We start from the raw sequence: 22,467 nt of genomic DNA on the forward strand, positions 1-22,467 counted from the left end.
ACACAGTCATGCAAACACAACTGCTTCACGGTTGAAACACGAATGGGATAGAGGTACCCAAGCAATCGACTTTTGTACAAAGTCTCCCTCTGGTAAAAAACTCCCTTAATACAAGTAAATATATTCTCAACGTTACTTTTTATCCGGTTAATAGCCTAAAATTTTAATATATATTAATTTATATATAGATAGGGGATTAATCGTACTATATATATTATGCAGTTCAGCTAATTATCGGAGCACGAGCATTGGTGAAAGTTGGTCGGGCATTCGGAAATGACTCATATTTGTACATACAATATTCACATGTAAATGAGGGCGAATCCATAACTCTAGTTTCTCTTATTCTTTTGATGTAAGTAACATACAACACTTTCTAATTAGAACAATTACAAAACCATAACACCTTAATTATAGATAATCAGCAAAGACGAATGTTGTTAATCCTGTAAACTGTAACGACTTCTCATTTAACAAAATATATTTCAGTTTATTATTCCTTGAAATCTCTAATAGTGTAAATTAATAAGAAATTTCAAAGATATTTTCAATTCGGTATATTTCATTTTCATCCATTATGGTAATCGATTCCATTGTGTGGTTCCAAAACAATGTTTAGGACAAGTTCTGATTCAAGATGACCCGGGTCGTAGTAGTAATATGTAGCAGAGCAGCCGTCCCCCTGTGCACGAAGCGTACCTGCGCGTGCGCTGCGCGATGCGCACCTCCGCTTCACCGCGCCGCGGAAACGGCAGGTAGGTCTCGCGCCGCCGTTCGTGGCTCAGTGCGCGCGTTCTCTCGCGGCCGGTGGTAGTGTACGTAGTGCGCGGACGTGCGCGCGCTTCGCAAGCATGTTAGTGTCTAGCTGGTGAAGTGGTTATCACAGTGCACTGGTTTACTGACGACATGTCCTGTGACAGGAGAACAAGAGCCGCGCGTTTCCTCGATCTGCGGTGAGTTCGCATCGCCACACCATGCTTCCTGTCACGAATAGTCGATCCTTTGTTGAATCCTCGCTCGGAGTGACGTGCGGCCGTCTCTTTTCATCGCATTTACCTGCCGGCCCTTCAAATGCTCTTAATGTTTGTGTTGTGTCTGAATGTTTGACAAACTTACAAAAAACTATAGAAGTCTCTTAGAGATGTCAAATAATAGAAGTGTTATCGCCGCAAGCAATGTTGCTAATAAATAAAGGTGCTGTTGTAAATTGTGCTTACAAGGATTCAACAAGCCCGAGTATTTCTATAATAATTCTTGGCAATGTTATGATTTCAAGTACAAAGTCATTAGTGTTGCGACCTTGATAGGCTAACTTACGAAACCTGCGACCCGAGCACACGTAATCTTAACAAAATTGGCGGTCACGATTTTCTCTTTGAGCCTTCGCAAGGTTATATACCTTCAGAATTAGTTATCAGATATCATTAATCATGAAATATTTAAGAGACCTTGCCAAAATGATCCAAAATAAGCAAAACTATTTAGATGGTTTATATTTCCTACGCATCTATTATATCCAGATACAAAGCTTATAAACAGTGAAACTACTACCATATTACGTTAGCATAATGATATTTCAATGCTACTACTACTTCTTTCTTGAGGAATCCACTCAGTGAAATCTGTAAAGCGATTGCAGAAAAATTGTGGTGGCCAGACAAAATCGCAGATGTGGGGCGCAGGCGCACTCCCCGCCTCGCCTCCCGGCCTTGAAAGGCTCTTGACCAGGCCAACGCCGCCGATGTCGTATTTATTGCAACCTCCACGATCCGTACCGCCGAGGTTATTGACGCCACGCTGCTTACCCTCACTCGTCTACTATTCCATTTCATGGGAACTCTAGAACAACTGGCTGTCCGACTGCTAATGCTCGCCTTCTCCTTGAAGCGATTGTTCTCACGTCGATCTTATTATAATGAATAAGTACAATACTCATTACGTCACTGCTAAGTTTCCGCCTTCAAAGTTTGGTAGTTAACGATGTGAGTCACGCAACTGACGTGCTTTGTAATAAATGGACATTTACAGTACAAATTCTTGCAAAATGGACATGGTGTTTAGGTGCATTGTCCTTGTTGTGACCGAAACTAGTTGTATACGTGTGTGAACAAAACACATGCAATACTCACAGTCGCAAGTACAGTCTATAAATATACCCGTCAAGCAAGCACCTTACTCAGGATCGCTGCCCAGTCAGTCCTAGGTGAAGGACGATTTACCTTAGTTTACCCCTTAAACATGCTGCATACTTTCCCTTAAACATTATGTTCTTTGTCAATAAGATATCTCTTATTGACAAAGAACATCCTTAGTTCATTATGTGCCTAATGCATTTTATACAATCGTCTAATTCTTAAATCAAACATATACGCTATCTAATGCTAAAAATTTTATAAGAAATGAACGACCATCGTATTCAATTTAACCTACTTTCAAATTATAAATGTGTCTCTGTGTTTATACCTAAAGAGTTGAATCAGCTGTCTGGGCACCATATGGCGATGAGATCCACAATTCGTAAAGCGAATGGGGTCGGCATATGTCGCCGCTTTCACTCACTACATCACAATCCGTTTTACGTACTTACATATACATACAATTATTTGAAAAGTCTATATATTTGCAAAAACCAAACATTGTTTTGTGCTTATGTATTAAATGTATATTGTTTAAATTTGTATAGATAACGCTTTTGGTACAAGTATAGATATTTTTGATAAGTACTAAATTAGTTGTAATTTGTTCAGTTCTGCCACCATTAGTATGCCTACAGCCACTAATTCCCGGAAGGACCTTGCCTCCTACTGAAACTTCAAGAAGAACCTAATACTAACGTTTATAAGCATTTCTAGTAGTGTAATTCATCTCATGTATGAATACCGATTACGGATAGTACTCGAATAACACTAATCCGCCTAGATACATTTCCACATTTGTTACTGACAACATTAGCACTTAATCTATTAACATATGAATGTTAGTGATTTTACCTTACTGTATAATAAAAAAATATTATATTAGTAAATAAAGTAATAATTTATACCTATACATAATCTTTAAAATCACAATTTATATCTAAGTTCCCCAATCTAAATTCATCAAGAATATAATGGGCCAGCTAACAAAATGTTCAGTTAATTAGAATTTACAATAAAGAGTGGCGCATGCAACAACACGCGTAGCTACCCTGCAAGCAAGGGTAGTTTTTGCCGACAGTAGCTGGTAACCCCACAAGTGACTCACGTCCTGTGTCTGTGCCCCACTGTGGGGCGGGGTGCAAGTCATTGACCCCACTCACAGCCCCATGCTCGATAAATATATACGCTACATAATCCCATTGCCCTTTGTACTGTCTATTATTTATAGCATTTTACTCATACAGTAAAATGCATATTTGTTCTTTTTTTTTTTTCTTCGCCACGGTTTCTGATTATTTATTTTGTATGAAATGATCCTGCTTAAATGAAAACATCCGTTACACACAGCGACAAAAACATGTATATTTTTCAAGAAAATTTTAAGTTTATAATATCTTCTTATTCATAATAGTTACTTAAATTATTTATGTTTTTATATTATGCGCAATAAAAAATAATATTCATTCTATACATAACACTTTTTTTATTTTATTTATTAGACAAAACAGATCATAACCATATAAAAATATAAGTTACATTTGTGATACAGCTAGGTTACAATCTAATTAAATTATGTGCACAGCGTGAATAATCCATGTAAACACAATTTGCAGCAAAGTGGGTAAATCCACACAAGCACTTACAAAAAAATTACTTAATTAAAGAAAAAAGATCTTTAAAAAATGATTCTTTGTCTAAAATCATATTTCATAAAACGGAGAACAAGTTTTTCTAAAGAGTAAGGCTAGAATGATCAATTGATATATGATTAATAATCTGATACTTAAACTTATGTAATTAATAATTTTTATTTTATAAATGTAAGCCACTAAAAATGCTAACATGTACTGAGACAAAATTTGCATGCCTTTAGATAAGGCTCTGTTGTCATTTAAGACCATTTACACAAACCACATTTCGAGCAAATAAATTATAATAAGTACCATAATATTCTTTCTATAATATATTTTATTTAAACTAATATTATGGAAAAATTTGATGCTGTTTCTCAAAATGTTGGCAAAAGTACTTAATCGACTTTAAAAATTCTTTTACCTATAGAAAACTACCTTATCAGAGAGTAACATGAACTGTATTTAATTTTAATAAACCATAACCAAGTGGCGCGGGTCACTATTATAAATATATAAAACTATATTATAGAAGTTATTATATTTTTATATGAGAAATGTTATAAATATGGTCTGTTTTGAATTAGGTAATAACAAATAATTATTGGCATGAAATACTTTCAAGGACCCTAGCGAGTATGACATTGAAATTATGGTCGATAGCCGCGAGGCGTTTGATCCGGCCACCACCTCGCCTCATACCGGTTTCCACCAAGACAAGGCGCAGCGGATTGTTGATCCTTCTACAGAAAAACAAATGAAACAATCTTTGTTTTTTTTTTTTCTCGTTCCACAGTCTGCGCGTTCCTACCAGCCATCGTAATATTTCGTGGTTCACATCTACCTTTTATGATTATATTTATACTATAGCTATGGAAGGATACTGAGGAGTTATTGATACAACTGAGACTTGTATTGCACATTATTTTAATTAATATTTGATTATATTTTATTTCTAAATAGTTTAAAACAAAGTCTCTGTCCGTCTCTATATATTTCTCCGTTTTTGTCTTTTAAACCGTACAAGGGATTTTGCAGTACGTCCTAATTGAGCTTTTGTAATATGTAAGGAATTCAAAAGTTAATTGTACCAAAAGTTCGTTGTAAGCGAATCCGCGGCGAATCGTTGGTATTATTATTTAAGATTAAACTTGGATAACACATAGTAAACATAAATCCCTTACACTACAGTGGCCATCCACATTTGTTTGAATAATTATGTGATCATATTTGTACTCACGGAAGCGCCTGAAACATCGTCGTCAACGTGGAACACGCATTGCCGATGCGATTTGCTTAGCAAATAAGTGTGTTTCCTGCTAATCCCCAACTTAGTAGTTTATATCCTGTTATTATGTTATTTAAAGCTTTAACAATTATCACAAACAAAGAGAAAACCGACATGTTTTGATCGTATTTTTATTAAAGTTACCTAAATTAAAATAAATGAATCTTTGTTGATATTAGACAACTTTTATATATTTATTACTACTGTGATTTCCCGAGTTATAAAATATGTACTTTATATATTGCTTCAGTATACGTATATAAGCTATAATTATTGCACAAATAAATACTCCACTTTTATAATTATATTATTTTAGTTCTATGTTATTATTTCTTAAATTTATTATTCATAATTTTTATATAAACCCGGAATTCCGATCAAAATCAATGACTTTTGTGACTTGCTAGAAGATTAATGTGATAATAAAAATAAAATTAATGAAACTGTTATTACTACTAATTACAATTGCCATTGACCTCACATCCAGCAATAAAAATACCTTTTTATATATATATATATATATATATATATATATATATATATATACATTAAATAATATATTCTAACCGAAAAGTAATGTAAATTTGCATGTAATTTAGTAATTTGTATGCGAGAACACTAAAATTCTCGTGCCGCTAAAATACTTATCTGTATTTTCAAACTTACGGCTACTTTCCTTTATGGGGGTAGACCCGTAGTCGCATATTACGACGAGCTGACGGCTGAAGTATGAATGCATGAATAATTCAGTTTGGCAGCACCCTATGTTGGCTCCTTAGGCTACCACAGAGGTACTCCGAACTCTAATGTCATCAGATATTATAACAATTTAAACATTAATTTTATATCGTTTTTACAGTAGCGCTCACGCTTCCTTCATTTTTCTTATTCAAGAATGAATCGCTAAAAATAATACAAAATGCACATAAAGATATTTTATGTGAAACTGCAACAAATCTTACGTACAACCTATTGATAATCACATCAATGATTATTTCTGTTACAAAAAATAATTTTGACTTTGCATTATTGCGTTGCATTTACCGTAAAATTATAATGTCTGTGATTAACTGAACACAATTTATTAGGACTAAATATCTTATTGATTAATTAATAAGATTAATAAACTTTAAATGTTCAAAGTGTCCTGAAATTATCAGTTTCATAAGGTACATTAGAATTTCATAAATGAGATCATATTTCGACATACGGACGGACGAATGAATTTAGTAGACTATTCTTGACTATAGGGCATTCTAGATTTTAGCTTTTATACTTGGTTACTCCATTTTTAGGGTCTAGGCATTTAGTATGATTCTAACATTATACGTGTTTGTATTTTAGTTATTAAATAATAATCTTAAAATCATATTTTTAAGGCCTTCAAAATAAACATAACATACATTGAATTGAGTAGCAGTTTATATATTAGGAACTCAAATGCTATTTATTTATTACGATTTAGTATAAAGTTTTCTTGTGTATCTTATATGTTACATATCAAAATCGCATAGAACCATGTTTGCGCACCGCCTTCTCTGCTACTGGGATAGATATCTTTATTTTATCTCGAGGGGTACTGAAATTACTTTGTTTCCAGAACATGAATAAATTTCAACTCAATATTACGTTATTCATTCCTCATTAGATATACATTAGAAATGTTTCCCAAAGAAGATATTGCTAAGTTTCTCATTCGGCTGCGTAGAGACGGGCTCATTCAGTAGCGCTAAAGGCATTTGAGAGGCGACGGAGGGTGTGCTTATCTGTCGGGGTGTACGGCCCGCGGGGTGGCTTTGTTCCCGCGCCGCCGCCGGCCGCGACCGACTGCCGGCCTCTCCAACCACTTAGAAGATTGCTCGGCTTTGTCTTCGTGCCATACTTCTTAACGCGGGTCTCGCCTCCAATTCGAGTTTCAGATTTACGCTGCTCCCGTTTTCGTTCTTGCAATTTAATAGTGTATTAGGTTATTTAACACCTACAATGTAGTTTATATATTTAACGTTAAATTTTCTTTAGATGATAAAATCTATTGTATAAGGTCACATATTGCATACGTATAACAATTATATCGCATTGTTTTATGGTAACGATGCACCATCACGTCAGTTATTCATATGTCAATTTAAACCTACAAAACTCCTGATATAAAGGCCATATTCAAAACGGTTTTCACACTGTGTAAGGTACAGTATGCTGGTACCAAGAAAATATTCAGTGACCCAGTTTTTCCTCCGTTTGAAATATCAGCTCTTTATATCTTCAAACCGTATTTCATATTTGCATTCTTTTAGTTTTCTAAACTTTTGTTTTTTAGTTATACTGTTTTCAATAACATATAAGAATTTTCCTTCAGCTTCATGAGATCTAGGTTCAGCGCAGGCGTGTCAGCGAAAGCAGCGCTCCCTTGACATGCTACGCCGCGCGCGCATTGCAGTCAAGGCCCTCTACTACCGGTGCATGCTCGAATCGCCTTAACTATGCTATGCACCGAGCTAATCAACAAACAATAACGTCGGATCGATACATAAACGTATTCTTATTACTCATAACCTCTAATCAATCCGATCGATCTCACGCTAATGATCTAACTTAAAATTTCTGAAAATATTTTACTCATATTTAAGTGATGTCACGGCATGTTACTAAACAGGGAATGCAACTGGATTTATCATGCAACTAACGTATATTATATTTTCGTTACTCTAGTTTCCCATACTATTTACAAAATCAGCACTAACGAAAACTAATGTTCTTGTTCATAACTTTGATATATATATATTGATGGTTTTATAATTTATGTATTTTGTTCTATAACGTTTTAATATCAGTTTAAGAATGACCATGGCACAATAGCGTCACTGTAATATGCCGCACTGTGCATCCTTGACATCACGAATGCATCAGCGCAACATGCGCGCGCGCACTGTCACACCACATCGCGACTTATTATGTAATCATCACCCACTAGTTGAGTACCATTATTCAATGTCTCTTATACCATTCGACCTGTGCAAGCTCAAGTCAATAACTTCATATTATATGATATGTCGGGTTTCTTGAGTGTTATGCAGTTATTTAGCTAGATTGTAAACATTCTTTTGATTGTATAAACACTATTGTGTGAATTGTATGCGTTTTCAACCGATTTTAAAAAAGGAGGTTCTCAATTTGGTTGTATTTTTCTGTTTCTTACCTCATAACTCCATCAGTTAATACGAATTAGGAAATTCTTTTATTACCTGCAAGTATATACTTAAAGATTTGTCACATAGAAATTTTATGAAATCTGTTTAGTTTATAAATTAACTGCTTTTGCCACGATTGAAGTTTTTTTTTTTTTTTGTGAATTACAATATTAAATTATATATCAATTTCATTATTCATTATATTTTTATATAACGATTATCATCTATACTGTAGGTACAATATCGACCTCCTTTTTTATTTACAAATACTAAATGTCATTTTATATATTTAATATCTGACAAATCAATTCATTTCCATTGATTTGCAAATTTATTCAGGTCATAGAGAAATTGAGACACGCTACATATAACGTAATACACAATGAAAATACAATTTCATAAACAGGATACTTATTACACGTATGTTATGGCATAGAGAAACAATGACATAAAAACTCACTAGCTAGAAAATAGAAAAACTACTAAAAAGTTTATTTCTGTAGTTGCATGCGAACTTCCAAGTAGGTATGTCGCGGCCAGGGAAACTGTGAAGTAGGTTTTTCCTTGACACGGGTTGCAACACGGCAACAGACACAAGGTTGCCGCGACACGCCCTGGCGATTATTTAATTGTTACTTAAACCTGAGATAGTGCATCGCCGTCATGTCGAGGTCTACAGAAATCCGAGCCAAGTGGCTAATTAAAACGCAATCGAGATAAGGGCGGACATAATCAGAATTTCATTGAAGAAAGAATTTGTTTGTTTACCTAGCATGAAACAATTTTTATTATTCACTATTTGCAATTTATGCACTCTGTGTTGCAGTTAATTGTCCGTTTCATTGATATTTTACAAGGAGTTGTTTATTTTGCTACCACAGATTAGATTTCTTTTACCTTCTTACCTGAAATTATATCTTAGACTTTTCGAAAACACTCGAGACAATGGTAATCACTGAATCGGCTATTCTACAAAAATGTTATAGGTACATATCATAAACATACGTTACCCAAGGGCTCTCATCGTGTCATCGTGGGCAACTGTGATGTAGTTTAAATTTTTATGCAACTTAGTATAGCAAACTGGTAAGTTATCTACCAGGGACTGCTATACACTATCTAACCCATTTTTGCTAAGAAATACATAATATGTATGGTGTTCTATTTCAGTCTGAAAAGAAAACATAGCTGGTGAAATCTCACAGAAAAAGTCATACCTAGTTACACAGAAATAATATAAGGCTTGTACTTTGTTTAAATTTTCGCCGAGAAACGGTTTAATAAAAATTGCGCAGTAAACCTTTTTTTATGTAAGATTCTTACTGTATGGGTCATATACTACCACTACAAAAAGTGTTTATTTGCCATTTTCAGTCATATAAAATTATGGTCAAAAAATATTTCTATTTGAGTTTCAATTAAGATTGATGAATAAATGCAATATATAATTTATTCATTCTTTGGAGAATAATTTTATTTCTCTTATTAATTATTATTAACGGTTACCATGTTTTCAACTTTGCTTAATGATATGGATAATGAGAAGTTGAAGTTCAAAAGGTGCGTGCAATATTTAATATATCCCTAGATGGCTCGGTCACATGCATTTCGCAAGATGACCCTTATATCGAAGAGGCCACTTTCTACATTCCACTCGAGAAATATTAACGTTTCATGTTATCCATTACGACTTCGATTTCTCGATTTTGTAAACGCTATAAATGTATGGCTCTTCAAAAAAAAACATAATTAGTAGATGACGTAAAATGGAAGTTCTCATATACAAAATCCACTTTATTTCTCCAATTAAGCACTGTTTGATATTGTAGCATTTTAAATTTGGTTCAATAATAAATGTACGTGTTGTGATCCAATTAACAATTAATCCACCCTCCACAGGCTCGTTCAGTATTCAATTCACTTTCGGGACGTTTCAATTTCTGCTGTAGATATCGTATTTGTTTGTATACCAAATTAAATGTTGCCAATCAGTATTTTGTGTTTTACCTTGACCCAATATCGATAGAATGTATATTTATTATACATAGTTTTGCTATTTTACTTTATATATTGACAGAGTTTACCATTGGTGTACTTATTCGGCTGATAAAGAAGGTGTATATGTAGGTGGTTATGGATGTGTCTTTGCTCATAGCTGAAAGTTCCGCTTCTAAGGTGGGCACCAAATAATTTTGGGCTAAATGCACCATTATTCAAATAGAAGTGAATATTATTTGGCCACCTTACATTTATTTTTTATATGATTTTATAAACACCTACGCCTAAAGATGATTGTTCAGAGTCAATCATGTGGGTAAATAACAAAAATTCGCGCATTCTGCAATAAAAATGGTGGAACTAAAATTATCAATAGCAATTGAAAGATAAATTTGATGGTAGTAAGGCGTTGACTTTTAACAACGCAATTCCTCTCCAACCTACGAGGGATTCTGTATTTACATTAGTGACGTCCACAGAGTGAGCGTCATTTAGCTAGTTCATTGTTCGGGCGCGTTGGCACACGCTAATGTTGTCGGCCTAGCAACATTCGCTTGTTCCATTCACCTCTCACCGAGCGTGAACGGTATTGCATACAGCCGCACCCGGGTTTTACATTTACTTAGACCAAAAAAGTACAAGTCTATTTGTCAAACTTTTATCTCTCACCATACGGCTGCACTACTTTCCCACGGTTTGAACGTATCAGTTGCAAAGTGACATCATTAGCCTGCTGTTGAAACGACGTGGAAAATATTTATCATCTATAGATATATTACATACCGAGAATTTCATGTCCGCATTTTGTGAATTAGCTGATAATACAGTTTATTGTCACGTTGCAGTTTTTAGTCGTTGTATCCAAGACACATTTTAGCTAAAATAACAGTTACGTTTAATTAGGTAAATATATATAGTATTGTTATAGCATCCTAAAATAACAACTGATTGGGCTAATGCAAACCTTTCTAAATCGGTGGATAAGGACAGAAACGTACCTACAAAACCTCATTGTGCGGGAGGAGATGTAATTATTTTATATACGCTTAATTTTGTATTCAATAAACCGCAAATCCAATTACATTATAGTCTACAATGTTCGTGTCGAATAAATTTATTCCTGACCTCCTATAACGTCATAGCGCTATCGGCAATCACGTGTGCGTGTGTTTATTTACCATCGGGCATTGGGCGTGCCACGTGAACGTATATTAGACTGTTACCATTTAATCATAGGTTATATATGTATTATCAAAATTCTTATTAGTACTACATACAACATACGCATATATATTTTTATATATATACATAACTAATTTTGTTAAATAATATTTCATTACTTCAGAGTCTTCTAACAATCTTTTTTTTATATTGTAAAAACGAAAATGGCATTTTCTGTCGGTATATTTGATATGTTTTCACAGCCAATAAAATACTTCAGTGTGAAAAATACTTGAAACTGTGGGCAGGGAATATGTTAACTGTGGCATCATTATGCCTTTACTGCAGACAAACCAGGAAGTTTTATTTATTTAAATACATATAGCTCATTAGCAGCTGTTAAATTTATCCGACTCAACAGCAGCTAATGAGCTAATATTTAATGACGTGTTGATCGATATTAATTTACATGTCCGTACTAACTTATAAAAAGCTGCATTTCAATTGAGTTGACATTGGTGTGTATTTTTCTTCACTCAATCACGTCAATTACTTGTTTTTTTTAACTACTTACGACTTAGGAACTCTTGTGTTTCATTTTTTAAATAGACAATCGAGAATCGTATCTGAGGCATCATTAACGCAAATTTATATACCTCCTACATCATAAGTTTTAGCACGCTTTATCATAGAATAAACGCAATCCTGCTTAAAACTATAGCTATCAACGGCGCCAGGCTAGTCACCGCAGCATTCTAGGAACATTAAGTTGTTCAACAGCGATGTCGGTTTGTAGCGGCGGCGAAGCGACGGGAGGGGACACATTCACTGCCTTTCACTTCCCGCTTTTGTCATGTAGTCGCTCTAGGCATCGGAAAGGCAGACGGCCTTGTGGTCTGCATGCCTTTTAGGCGTCCCTTCCCATCTTACATAGATTGTGCACACAAACGCTAACATGTTGATAACCATGCCCAATTTACTATTATGTTTGTAACCAGCAAATGAGATTGATTCTCTTAATTCTTAAAAGTACATTATTGTTAAAAAAAAAATCATTACCAACTATCGAGAAACAACTTATTACGAAGGATTTACTGTGCAATTACATGATATCATGGTCAAGGATAAATAAAGAGCAATTAAATCTGCGGTAATAGAACATTCGCATGTGTTGGACCGAGCTCCAGGGCCATGTTAACCTTGGCTTTTGAGCGGTGACTTTCACGGTTAGACGGTCGCTTAGTTACATAAGATGAGCGGGCTACTCCGTAGCCGACGCCCCGGCATCTGCTGTGACGACATAGATGCCACTCACTAACGCACAAACCGGTTTCTAGCACTCCGATAATAGAATTAAGTAATAATTACAATACCGATTGAACACCCAATAGTCAATTGATAATGCAGCTAGCATTACGAAGAGCTTGAATATCTCATATTCTATTATAGATTTTGATTCATAGTTGACATTTGAGTTTGGTAAATAATAAACTGTATACTGCCTTCTTAAGCTTGTGATTTTTTAAGGTACCAATTTCGTGGTATTTATTATAAAGTATTTGAGTAATTGCCCACCAGAACTTGCTCGAGGTAGTAAATAAATTGAGAAGTTGCTCTATATCACTCAGTGCGGCTGTTATGATATCTCTAGTAATAGTTGCTTCATACTGGCGTCATAATAATAATAATGACAGTGCATAAAACAAGAAGTACAATTATAGAATCCCGGCACTTAGTTCACTAATTATCTCCCAAAGACATGCCATGAAAATCTCTTTAGATAATAAATTACCTAATATTGTCTTGACGTCATATTTAACAATATAAATCCAAGATTTCGCCATTTAGATTGGCTGTGTAAACGTACCTTTTATCGGATTAGCCGTTTAAGAATAAATTTGTTTATTTCCAGGTACAAGAGCGGGGTGCGCTCAGTGAGGGGCGGGGGCGGCGGCGGCGGCGGCGCGGAGGAGGCGCGGCGCGGCGGCCTCAAGGCGCTGCCGAAGCGCGCCCGCACTCGCTGCAGGGGCATGAACATGGGGCAAAAGCTGTCCGGCGGTGTTAAGTCGGTGTCGCGCGAGTGCACGGCGCCATTCAAAGCGGTGGTGGCGCGAGAGCTGGCGCCGGAACCGCCACGACCCGCGCGGCTCGACGCGCTCCTAGACGCGCCGCCCGCGCATCCAGAGTTACAGCTCAAACATGCATGGAATCCAGATGACAGGTAATGTAACAAGAAACAGTTTCCTCTTCTCTTATCCCCAATAAAGACGGTCGTCGAATTTTCGGAAGACTATTTTGCAAGCGCCTATATATAAAATGACATTACCACCTACATTAAAACTACAGATACAAAAACTTATAGACATGATCATCTAATTATAGTACAAATAAAAGATCAAATAGTAATCATGTGATTATGTACCAAAAAAATGCAAAAAGGCTCAATCTCAAAGTGTTATTTACTCAAAGGTCAAACTATGCCATTATATATATCCTAATACAGAAATATTTAATTTATAAGATAAATCAAACTTTTAAAACTTTTTTGCTATATGTAAAAACTGGTAAAAATTGTAGCTTTAAGTACATATTTACGTTGTAAATACACACAAATACAATCAATGTATGCAACGAGTTCATATAAGGTGTGGCCACCAATTCTATTGAAACGCAATGCATGAATAACTCCTGCACCAATTAGTAAATATACGCTAATGATATTAAAGACTAGATTTTTACCCGTTCTTTCGTACGCGTGGATTTCAGAAATAGGAAAACCAATGAAATCTGCATCTAATGTCGTGTGTAAATTTGTACGTGATGCCATAACAAACCTACTGACAGACAAACAAAGTTCCTAAAAAATATGATTATCTTTTATTGCTCTTATTAAGACCCCTCATATATTTTTTCTTAAATATCTTCCATGTATGGAAGTTTACTGATGTTACTTTCTGTACACAGAAATTAACATCAGTAACTTAAAATATTTTTTTTCTTTAAAAAGAATTCTCTTATTTTAATTTTTTTTTTATAACTATATAATTTAAATCATAGAAAATACCATAGAAAAATAATTAAAAATACTATTTAAAATACTCTATAACTTCCTACTGTTTCTTCACGGATCTGATTATACCTAAAGAGAATAGTTTCTTCATCCGATTACACCACACTTAAAGACAATAGGATTCACGATCGTGTAATGTTCAACATTGATGATACATTTTTTCTAACTCTTCCGTTAGTTCACATCGCTGCATCTATTTTAAGATACAGTTTACGAAACGCTTCTCTATTCCGTAATCCTTGTAATATGAGATTTCCGACAGAAAACCTTGGTTGCAATGCAACAGCAATTTTGAATAGGGAAATCTAAATAGACAACATTCATTTACAAGATTCACGGACTATTTGAACATAACCATTGTGATTTCAATGTCATGAAAATACAGATTATACTGTAAAAGATTACTCTGATATTACTCGTAATCTATACATAAAATACTATATAAAAACTTGCCCCGTTTAACTGATCTATAAAAGCACACGGACTAAAACACTGGGGTTGAAATTTGATATTTTGTATATATGTTAGGTTGATTTTATGACTTAGGCGTGATACTTGCTTACGATAGGATTTCACAAAATTCCCACGAGAACAAATGATGTCGCACTACATGCGATCAAAAGTGAGGTAAAATATAAATGGATGATATTTTGTGGGTTGTTGTCAAGCTATATGTTATGTCGTGTCAATATCAATACAATTTGGAAACGAAGTAACTAATAATCCGAATAGAAAAATAACTATTATAATAAAATAAAAATCCTAATATTTCCGTACATGTCTATAAGAATTTCGAAACTTTAAATCAATTAATCGAATTTGTATACCATTGGACATCGGCAGCATGCATGTCTTTTGGTCCGAATTGTCTCTGGTCCGGTTGAAAGAAAATTACCGTTATACATATATATATATAGGCAATAAATTGACTTCTTCTAACTTATATTTACTAAATTTCAGGTCACTAAATATATTCGTAAAAGAAGAGGATGCGTTAACGTTTCACCGGCACCCGGTCGCACAGAGCACGGACTGTATTAGAGGCCGAGTGGGCTACTCGCGCGGGCTCCACTGCTGGGAGGTGGTGTGGCCGGCGCGGCAGCGTGGCACCCACGCCGTAGTTGGCGTCGCCACCGCGCATGCGCCGCTACACTCTGTCGGCTACCAGAGCCTGGTCGGCGCCACCGACCAAAGCTGGGGCTGGGATCTAGGCAGGAATAAAGTATGCTAATTCTCTTATGATTTTTATACAGCTACTAGTCTACTTATGAAGATAGCGTCCTCTAATTTCATTCTAAAAGGAATAGAATTATATTAACTGTACTTTTATAAAATATACATAGAAATATAATGTTTTTTTTTTTTTGTTCTCTGCTGACAAGCAATATATAAATATTGACTTTATACAAGATTTCTATTATCAAATTCTACGATCACAAATAGCATCACCTACATTGACGAGCAACGCCCTAGCTATGACAGAAGTATTACAGAAATGTCCATAATAGGTATTTATTATAATACATTACTGAAGTATTTTGAATAGACTAAAAAGAATTTCCTCAAATGGAATCACGAGGAACCTCATGTCTGTTGTTGATAAAGATTTTTTTTTTATATAAATAAGGTTATTTGATGCTAGATTAAGGAACCTGTCATCGTTTGACCTCGACTTCTCTATTAGTCGGTGTTGGCCTTTCTAATCACGCAACATCATTTAATTTAGTGATAAGCATCTTCCTCCTTAAGACCGAGCCTTCCATATTCTCTAAACCATCGTCAATAAACTTGTTTGTGGTCTTCCACTTATACTTTGTATCTATAAAAAAATCCTTTTTCATGACACATCATCTACATAATTTTGTTAGTAGCAACCAAAATTTCTGAATTTGTATGCAAAAAATTCAAGTTAGTTCTTAGTGTGCGGTTGATAAAGCAATCAGGATAACTTGATTGTACTTATATATGTATAGCCGCGAATATTCAATATTTCCTTTCATCTTATCGAGACAATCTTACCGCACACGCCTAGTAATATTTAATTTATACGAGTTTATACTTTTACCGCAATTGCTGTGTCTTCCCTTTCCTTTCCCACGTAAGTCCCTTATTTCTCTTATTTTCCTTTACACATTTCCACCGTTACGCGTTTCCTTTTTTCCTCAATCCTTTCCTGCATACTGTAGGTGGCGGAAACCACCAAATATATTTCCAAAGAGGGTTGATGTCAGGCAAGCGGCTGCTAGAAAAACTATAAGCCAAATCTTTTTGTAATATGTATAAAAAATATATTACGGCGACCTCAAATAATAAATAGGATAAGGGTAGGAATATGATGAAGATACTCAATATTGGCAGAAAACAACTCATGATTTAGATAAAATTGTCTTGGAACCCACAAGAAATCTAATCATAAAACATAATAGGAATTAAACGAGATAAAGTGATTATCTTAATTGTAGTCAACGAAAATTATAATTAAAACCAAGAAGCGGGACCTACTACACCTGAGAATATCGTAAGACTATTAAGGATAAAATATATCTAATATATTCAATTACCCTGTAGTCCCGACATAGAATGTACTAACCCTTCCTTTCCCATGGGTTTTGTGAGAGGCAACTAAGGGAATGGTCGAGGGATGGGCAGCTGCGTCACTATTAAAACATTACCAAACCCTGACTGCGGATACCAAGCGAGTCGACTACTGGCAATACCTCCCTTTATGAGGCTATGTTCAGCAATGGACAGTTAACGTCTGATTCTCTCTAATTAATTCTAAACAGTATAATATTTCAAGCCATTGAAACTACTCCATGATAACGCAATGTTGGTTTAATATTAATACACAATATTCATCTAGGCTTCTCGCCTACACCATAATCCAAAATTCGATGCTATTTGACCATTTTCTATGAAACAAGATGTCAAACTAATATTACTATTATTTCAAATCCGAAATATGTTGTTATCTTTTCAATATTCACGTTCTAATATAAGCTTAATATTTTTTTTTTAATAAATGCCACACCGAACTCCCTACTACAGCGACACCGAGGTCGTCATTATGTAAAACGTATAGAGCGTGAGTAACAAATCAATGATTTGGTTCCAGGTATATCACAACGCTAAAGGCACGGGCGGTAGTGGTACGACGTATCCAGCGTTGCTGCGGCCCGACGAGCAGTTCCTCGTACCTGACCGATTGCTGGTCGTGTTAGATATGGACGAGGGCACACTCGCCTTCTGCGCCGATGGCCGTTACCTGGGCGTGGCCGCGCGGGGTCTCCGCGGAAACACGCTCTATCCCATCGTGTCGGCTGTCTGGGGCCACGCGGAGATCACCATGAAGTATATCGGTGGCCTAGATCGTGAGTATACACATGTCTCTTGGTTCCTAGTATATATTAAAGTTTTTATTCAATGAACTCAGAAATTATGTAAATGTAGACTATATAAATGTCTAGCTAAATGAATTGCTAAGCGTAAAACTCGAGAATAGCTAGACCAAATCTGCAATTATTAATTGAAGTTCAAAAAAGGTTCTTATGATGAGAAATATTGGAAAAAAAATTCTTCTTCCCATATAAACAGATCCTAACTACCAAATATTTCTATCAAATATTGACAAAGCGACATCTGTCGGATAAAATAATTCGAAATAAATATGGGCAAAAATTGTCCATACCATAATGTACCATTCAAATAGTTTGACATATGAACGAACGCAAATTCAACAATCTTTAAAATCACGCATTAAAACACACACATTTTATATTCAGTCTAGCATTTTGACATATCGCATTGACTAAAGAATTCGATTGGTTGTCCTGTATCACGTACGTCATCACGAATCACGTGAAGCGTGCGTAAGCGAGGATTCTACGACTCAAATCGAATGCTTGTTGTAGTTAGTACCTTTGTCCGTTTTCCTTATTATTCTGCATTTGCCTTTATTACATCAGTTCGAGTCTACACAACTAATTGGTCTATTTATTTGAGTATGGATATATTGACAGAAATAATACAAAAATAATATTTTTTCTTATATCCATATAATCTTATATACTATAATCCACTCTGCTTATTTTATATTCAAGACAATTTTCTAACCATCATATCCGGAATCTGGTAAGAGACAACATCCAGACATAATAATAAATAAGGGAAAAAAAGTTATAACTAAACGCTATACAATCACATCAAATTGGCTGATTCGTGAACTAAGATTCCTTTTGCCAAAAAAATTAAAACAAACACGAAACACTACACCCGTGGCAATTTACAGTAGTTGATTTCCTAAATTAACCGAAACTGTTATTATCAAAATTTAAAACTAATAAGCAAATACGACACCTTCATAGTCTGCAATGATGGATTGGTTTTTAAGACGTTGTCACTATTTACAGCTGAGCCGCTGCCACTGATGGAGCTGTGTAGACGCGTGATCCGACAGCGCGTGGGGCGGCCGCGGCTGCAGGCGGCGGCCTCGCGGCTGGCGCTGCCGCCTGCGCTCACCGCCTACCTGCTGTACCGCGCGCCCTAGCCACGAAATGCCCTGCCCCCGCCACCCCCGCCGCACCCCGCGCCACCCGCGCCACCGGCATCGCCCTCGTACACACCGCCTGCGCCCTAGTCGCACAGGACCTACAGTATTAACCAGGAAATATTACGCGGACAATTTTAGAAAAAGCTAATCAACTAACTTTGGTTTTATAAAACTCATCTCTGTCACTTGCCAGATGACGTTTTGTTTCGTCATGTAGGTACGACAGAGAAAGCTTGCTAATTAGCTCTTTCTTCAATCTTTCGTGTAATATTTTTGGCCGGATAATTACTGTATGTAAAGAGTGCGAGCTCCGGTCCTTGTTTAATCTGGAAAGTAGTAATCATAAAAAAAATAAAATACAGACAATACTATGAATATTACCACGTAATGCGATTATAATAATATTAGGAACATTAGTGATCTCGATCTGTCTGCAAAGAAAACTATTTTGCATACACAAAAGTTATTTTTAATATTATTTATCTAAGTCTTATACGCAATTAATATCGATGATGGAAGGTCGTAATATGGCGAAAAGTCCACTCGCATGTTGATCGCGTTTATCTTTTGATATCCACACTATTGTCTATATTAATCATATTTATATGCGACATTAATCACTTTCCAGACTGAGCACTGGCTAAAAGCTTACACTCTATTACGTAGGTCAGCTGTGCCCTAGTGGCGGCTCCGTATCCTCGGCTGTGACGACCACGAGACGGGCCGAGCGGACGGAACTCTCTCCGCAACAGTGCTCTTGTATTCCGTACGCGACTCTGACAGTGGAAGTTCGACGTGATGTTTTACGAGTGCCTCGATAGACCCCCGTGAGCTCGGGGTCTCAGTGCGAACATTATACTGCGAACTGTTTTACAATATTAAACAGAGATATCGAGGCGACGCAACAATTGACATTTCGACGATCCGTCCGCTTCCTCGTCTACCTATTAATGATAAGTAAAAACAGTAAACACCTGACATTACATTTTCTGTCTAAAATGGTATTTGTGTTGTATAAATTTTTCCATAGATCTATGTTTAAAAGGTGCACGGGGCGAATGTGTAGCATGTGTTTCGTGCAGTTGCAACCAGATGGAGCGGTTCGGGAAACTCGCATTTGTAACGTATTTATACTACACGTTCAGGTCCAAAAACATTTTAGCATATTAAATAATTGACAGTCCTCGAAGCTAATCTTAATAAAAGTACTGAACACATAGCGACAAACTAGGTTTACACGATACGAGATACGAGGGCTCCGATATCAATCGGTGGCCATTGTAGGTGTAATTATTTTGAGAATCACTGCAACAATCCCATGAAATATTCAACGACATTAATATTTTACTTTTATTTAAATATCTGTGATAATTATACTTTAATGACAAATTGAAATTAGCCCATTGTAACTGAATGTACCTAATGCATATAATTATTTTCTAATCCATTTATCTGTTGCATTGATGTCGTAAATTGTTCGCTTTATACTTTTGATGAGTGTTGTAAGTCTGCCGAGCTATCAGCTGGCATTTTTCAGTGGTGGGTGAGCATGGTACTATTTTGTTACCTAATTATTATGAACGTTTATTTACGGCACTATAAGTTAGACTTGGCATTCTATTGCTAATATTTGTGTTAACATTGATCAACTCTAATGCGAACCGCACGTGTTTAAAGCCATATTGATCTCTTACAAAATACGATCTCTGTTTTGACTATATGTTTTAGTTTTCGCAGAGAAACGTATTTTACTTGTTAAGAAATAATTTAGATTGAACAACAGCAATTAACTCACGAGCCTCGGCAATTATAAAATAACTATATTAATAGAGATGTCATTGTTCTTATAACAATAGCGATGCGATCAAATGCGATGCGAGCATATCGCACACTAGGCCAGTGTATCGTTGGCAATCTTACATTACTATTTTATAGCTCATTAAGTGACTGGTTTATTTTTTTAGTTTAGTATGTCTAATTCCTAATGTAAAAACGTGTGAGTGTGTTATGTATATAGTTACGACTATACGCACTGTATCCGCAAGTGAATGTGTCATCCGGGGATTATTTTAGCTGTACATTTCTGGAACTTAGTATATATTAGATCGATATATTGCAAATTAATATCTCCTCGTTGTCTTCTTTTGCAACTTTAGACTAATAGGTATAAATGCAATAAATTAATGAAAATAGTATTTTCAAAGCACTGTACTAATCGAATCGTCAGCCATTTTGACCCAAATTAGTTGTATCTTAACCTTATAACGATGTGTAAGTACTTCCATTTTAATAAGATTTTTTCATATGTAGATTGTACGGCAAAGTAGACATCCCATGTGGAAATCACTTTTGTACAATGTTTGCATTCACGTTTTATCTCTCGTCTCATATATATTGTATTTTTTACTCGAATATATTTCAGTTGATATGATGGTGGCGGTCTGAGCCGCTTTGCATTTTGTACCATGGGGAGTTTAACGTGAATGTTAACATTATTGTAAGAATGACTTTGATAAACTGCCAAATGCGAGGCGTGTGGATGTGCGAGCGAGTGCAATGTAGTGTGTGCAGAGTGTGGTTGTGCGCGTGATGTATGCGAGTAGTGCAGCGTGTTCGTGTGATACGTATTTTGTGCATTATATGCGTTGAGAGGGATATTTTCGTTGTATGAGAGATATAATCATGATAATATTAATTACACCAAGTTCGATGTAATTTTGACTTGATCTTTTACGATAAACCCCTCTGAAACTCCAACGTTCGTTTCGACGTTCACCTTTTATATTGTCTAGTTTTCTATTCTATCAAGATTCTGGCCGTGTCTAAAAAATAGGGGTTTACAGTAAAGGATTTAAATACATATTAGCAAAAATAATCTTCAAAGTCCACAATTTTAGTCTGTGTATATATATATATTATATATAAAAATTGATATCATTTTGCCGTATTGAATGACTTTATTATAAATGAAAATGCATTTTAGTTTTATAAGTTGTAGGCAATATTTTTAAAGGTCATGAAATTTCTAATGGATAACTGCGACGACAGGAATCTCTTAGATACAATGATTTAAAAAAAATAGGAAAACGATTGGAGTAAATATACTGGTTAAGAAAATAATAAATGATATAAATTAAAGAAAATGAATTTTTATTATTTAAAATAGAATTATCACATATCACATCCTCACAATGGATTACTATTATGGACGGATTATTATAATAGTTATTGACAGATTACAGGTTCGAAGATTATAATAATAATATAGAGTAAATATTAGCTGTAGCAGTACCCTTTCATATGTGAATTAAGATAAAAGCAAGGATAATATACCTGTTTACTAAATTCCATTCAAATTAATATATATTCAATCATCCAGGAGTTATGTATATCTAATATTCAAATGCACCTAAGGTTGACTGATCGATATCTCTATTTGGAATA

At 35.3% G+C, this 22,467-nt stretch overlaps 1 protein-coding gene across 4 annotated transcripts in view; it reads left to right on the top strand.

Moving 5' to 3' along the window:
- Positions 1-22,169, top strand: part of LOC113515937 (protein gustavus) — a 74,696-nt gene extending 52,527 nt beyond the window's left edge. For 3 of the 4 annotated variants that reach the window (XM_026900236.3, XM_031908842.2, XM_026900234.3), the window contains exons 2-5: positions 13,317-13,625; positions 15,435-15,696; positions 17,590-17,845; positions 18,884-22,169. In XM_026900236.3, the coding sequence (XP_026756037.1) occupies positions 13,435-13,625; positions 15,435-15,696; positions 17,590-17,845; positions 18,884-19,020 (846 nt within the window). In that variant the 5' untranslated portion in view covers positions 13,317-13,434 and the 3' untranslated portion in view covers positions 19,021-22,169. Of the gene's footprint in view, positions 1-790; positions 954-13,316; positions 13,626-15,434; positions 15,697-17,589; positions 17,846-18,883 lie in introns of those variants that run through there. The other variant, XM_031908843.2, reaches the window with a different exon arrangement.
- Positions 22,170-22,467: the final 298 nt, after the last annotated feature.

Source organism: Galleria mellonella, unplaced genomic scaffold, assembly GCF_026898425.1.
Source record: "Galleria mellonella isolate WM207_F2 unplaced genomic scaffold, CSIRO_AGI_GalMel_v1 utg74, whole genome shotgun sequence".
In the NCBI taxonomy this organism is placed as follows: domain Eukaryota; kingdom Metazoa; phylum Arthropoda; class Insecta; order Lepidoptera; family Pyralidae; genus Galleria; species Galleria mellonella.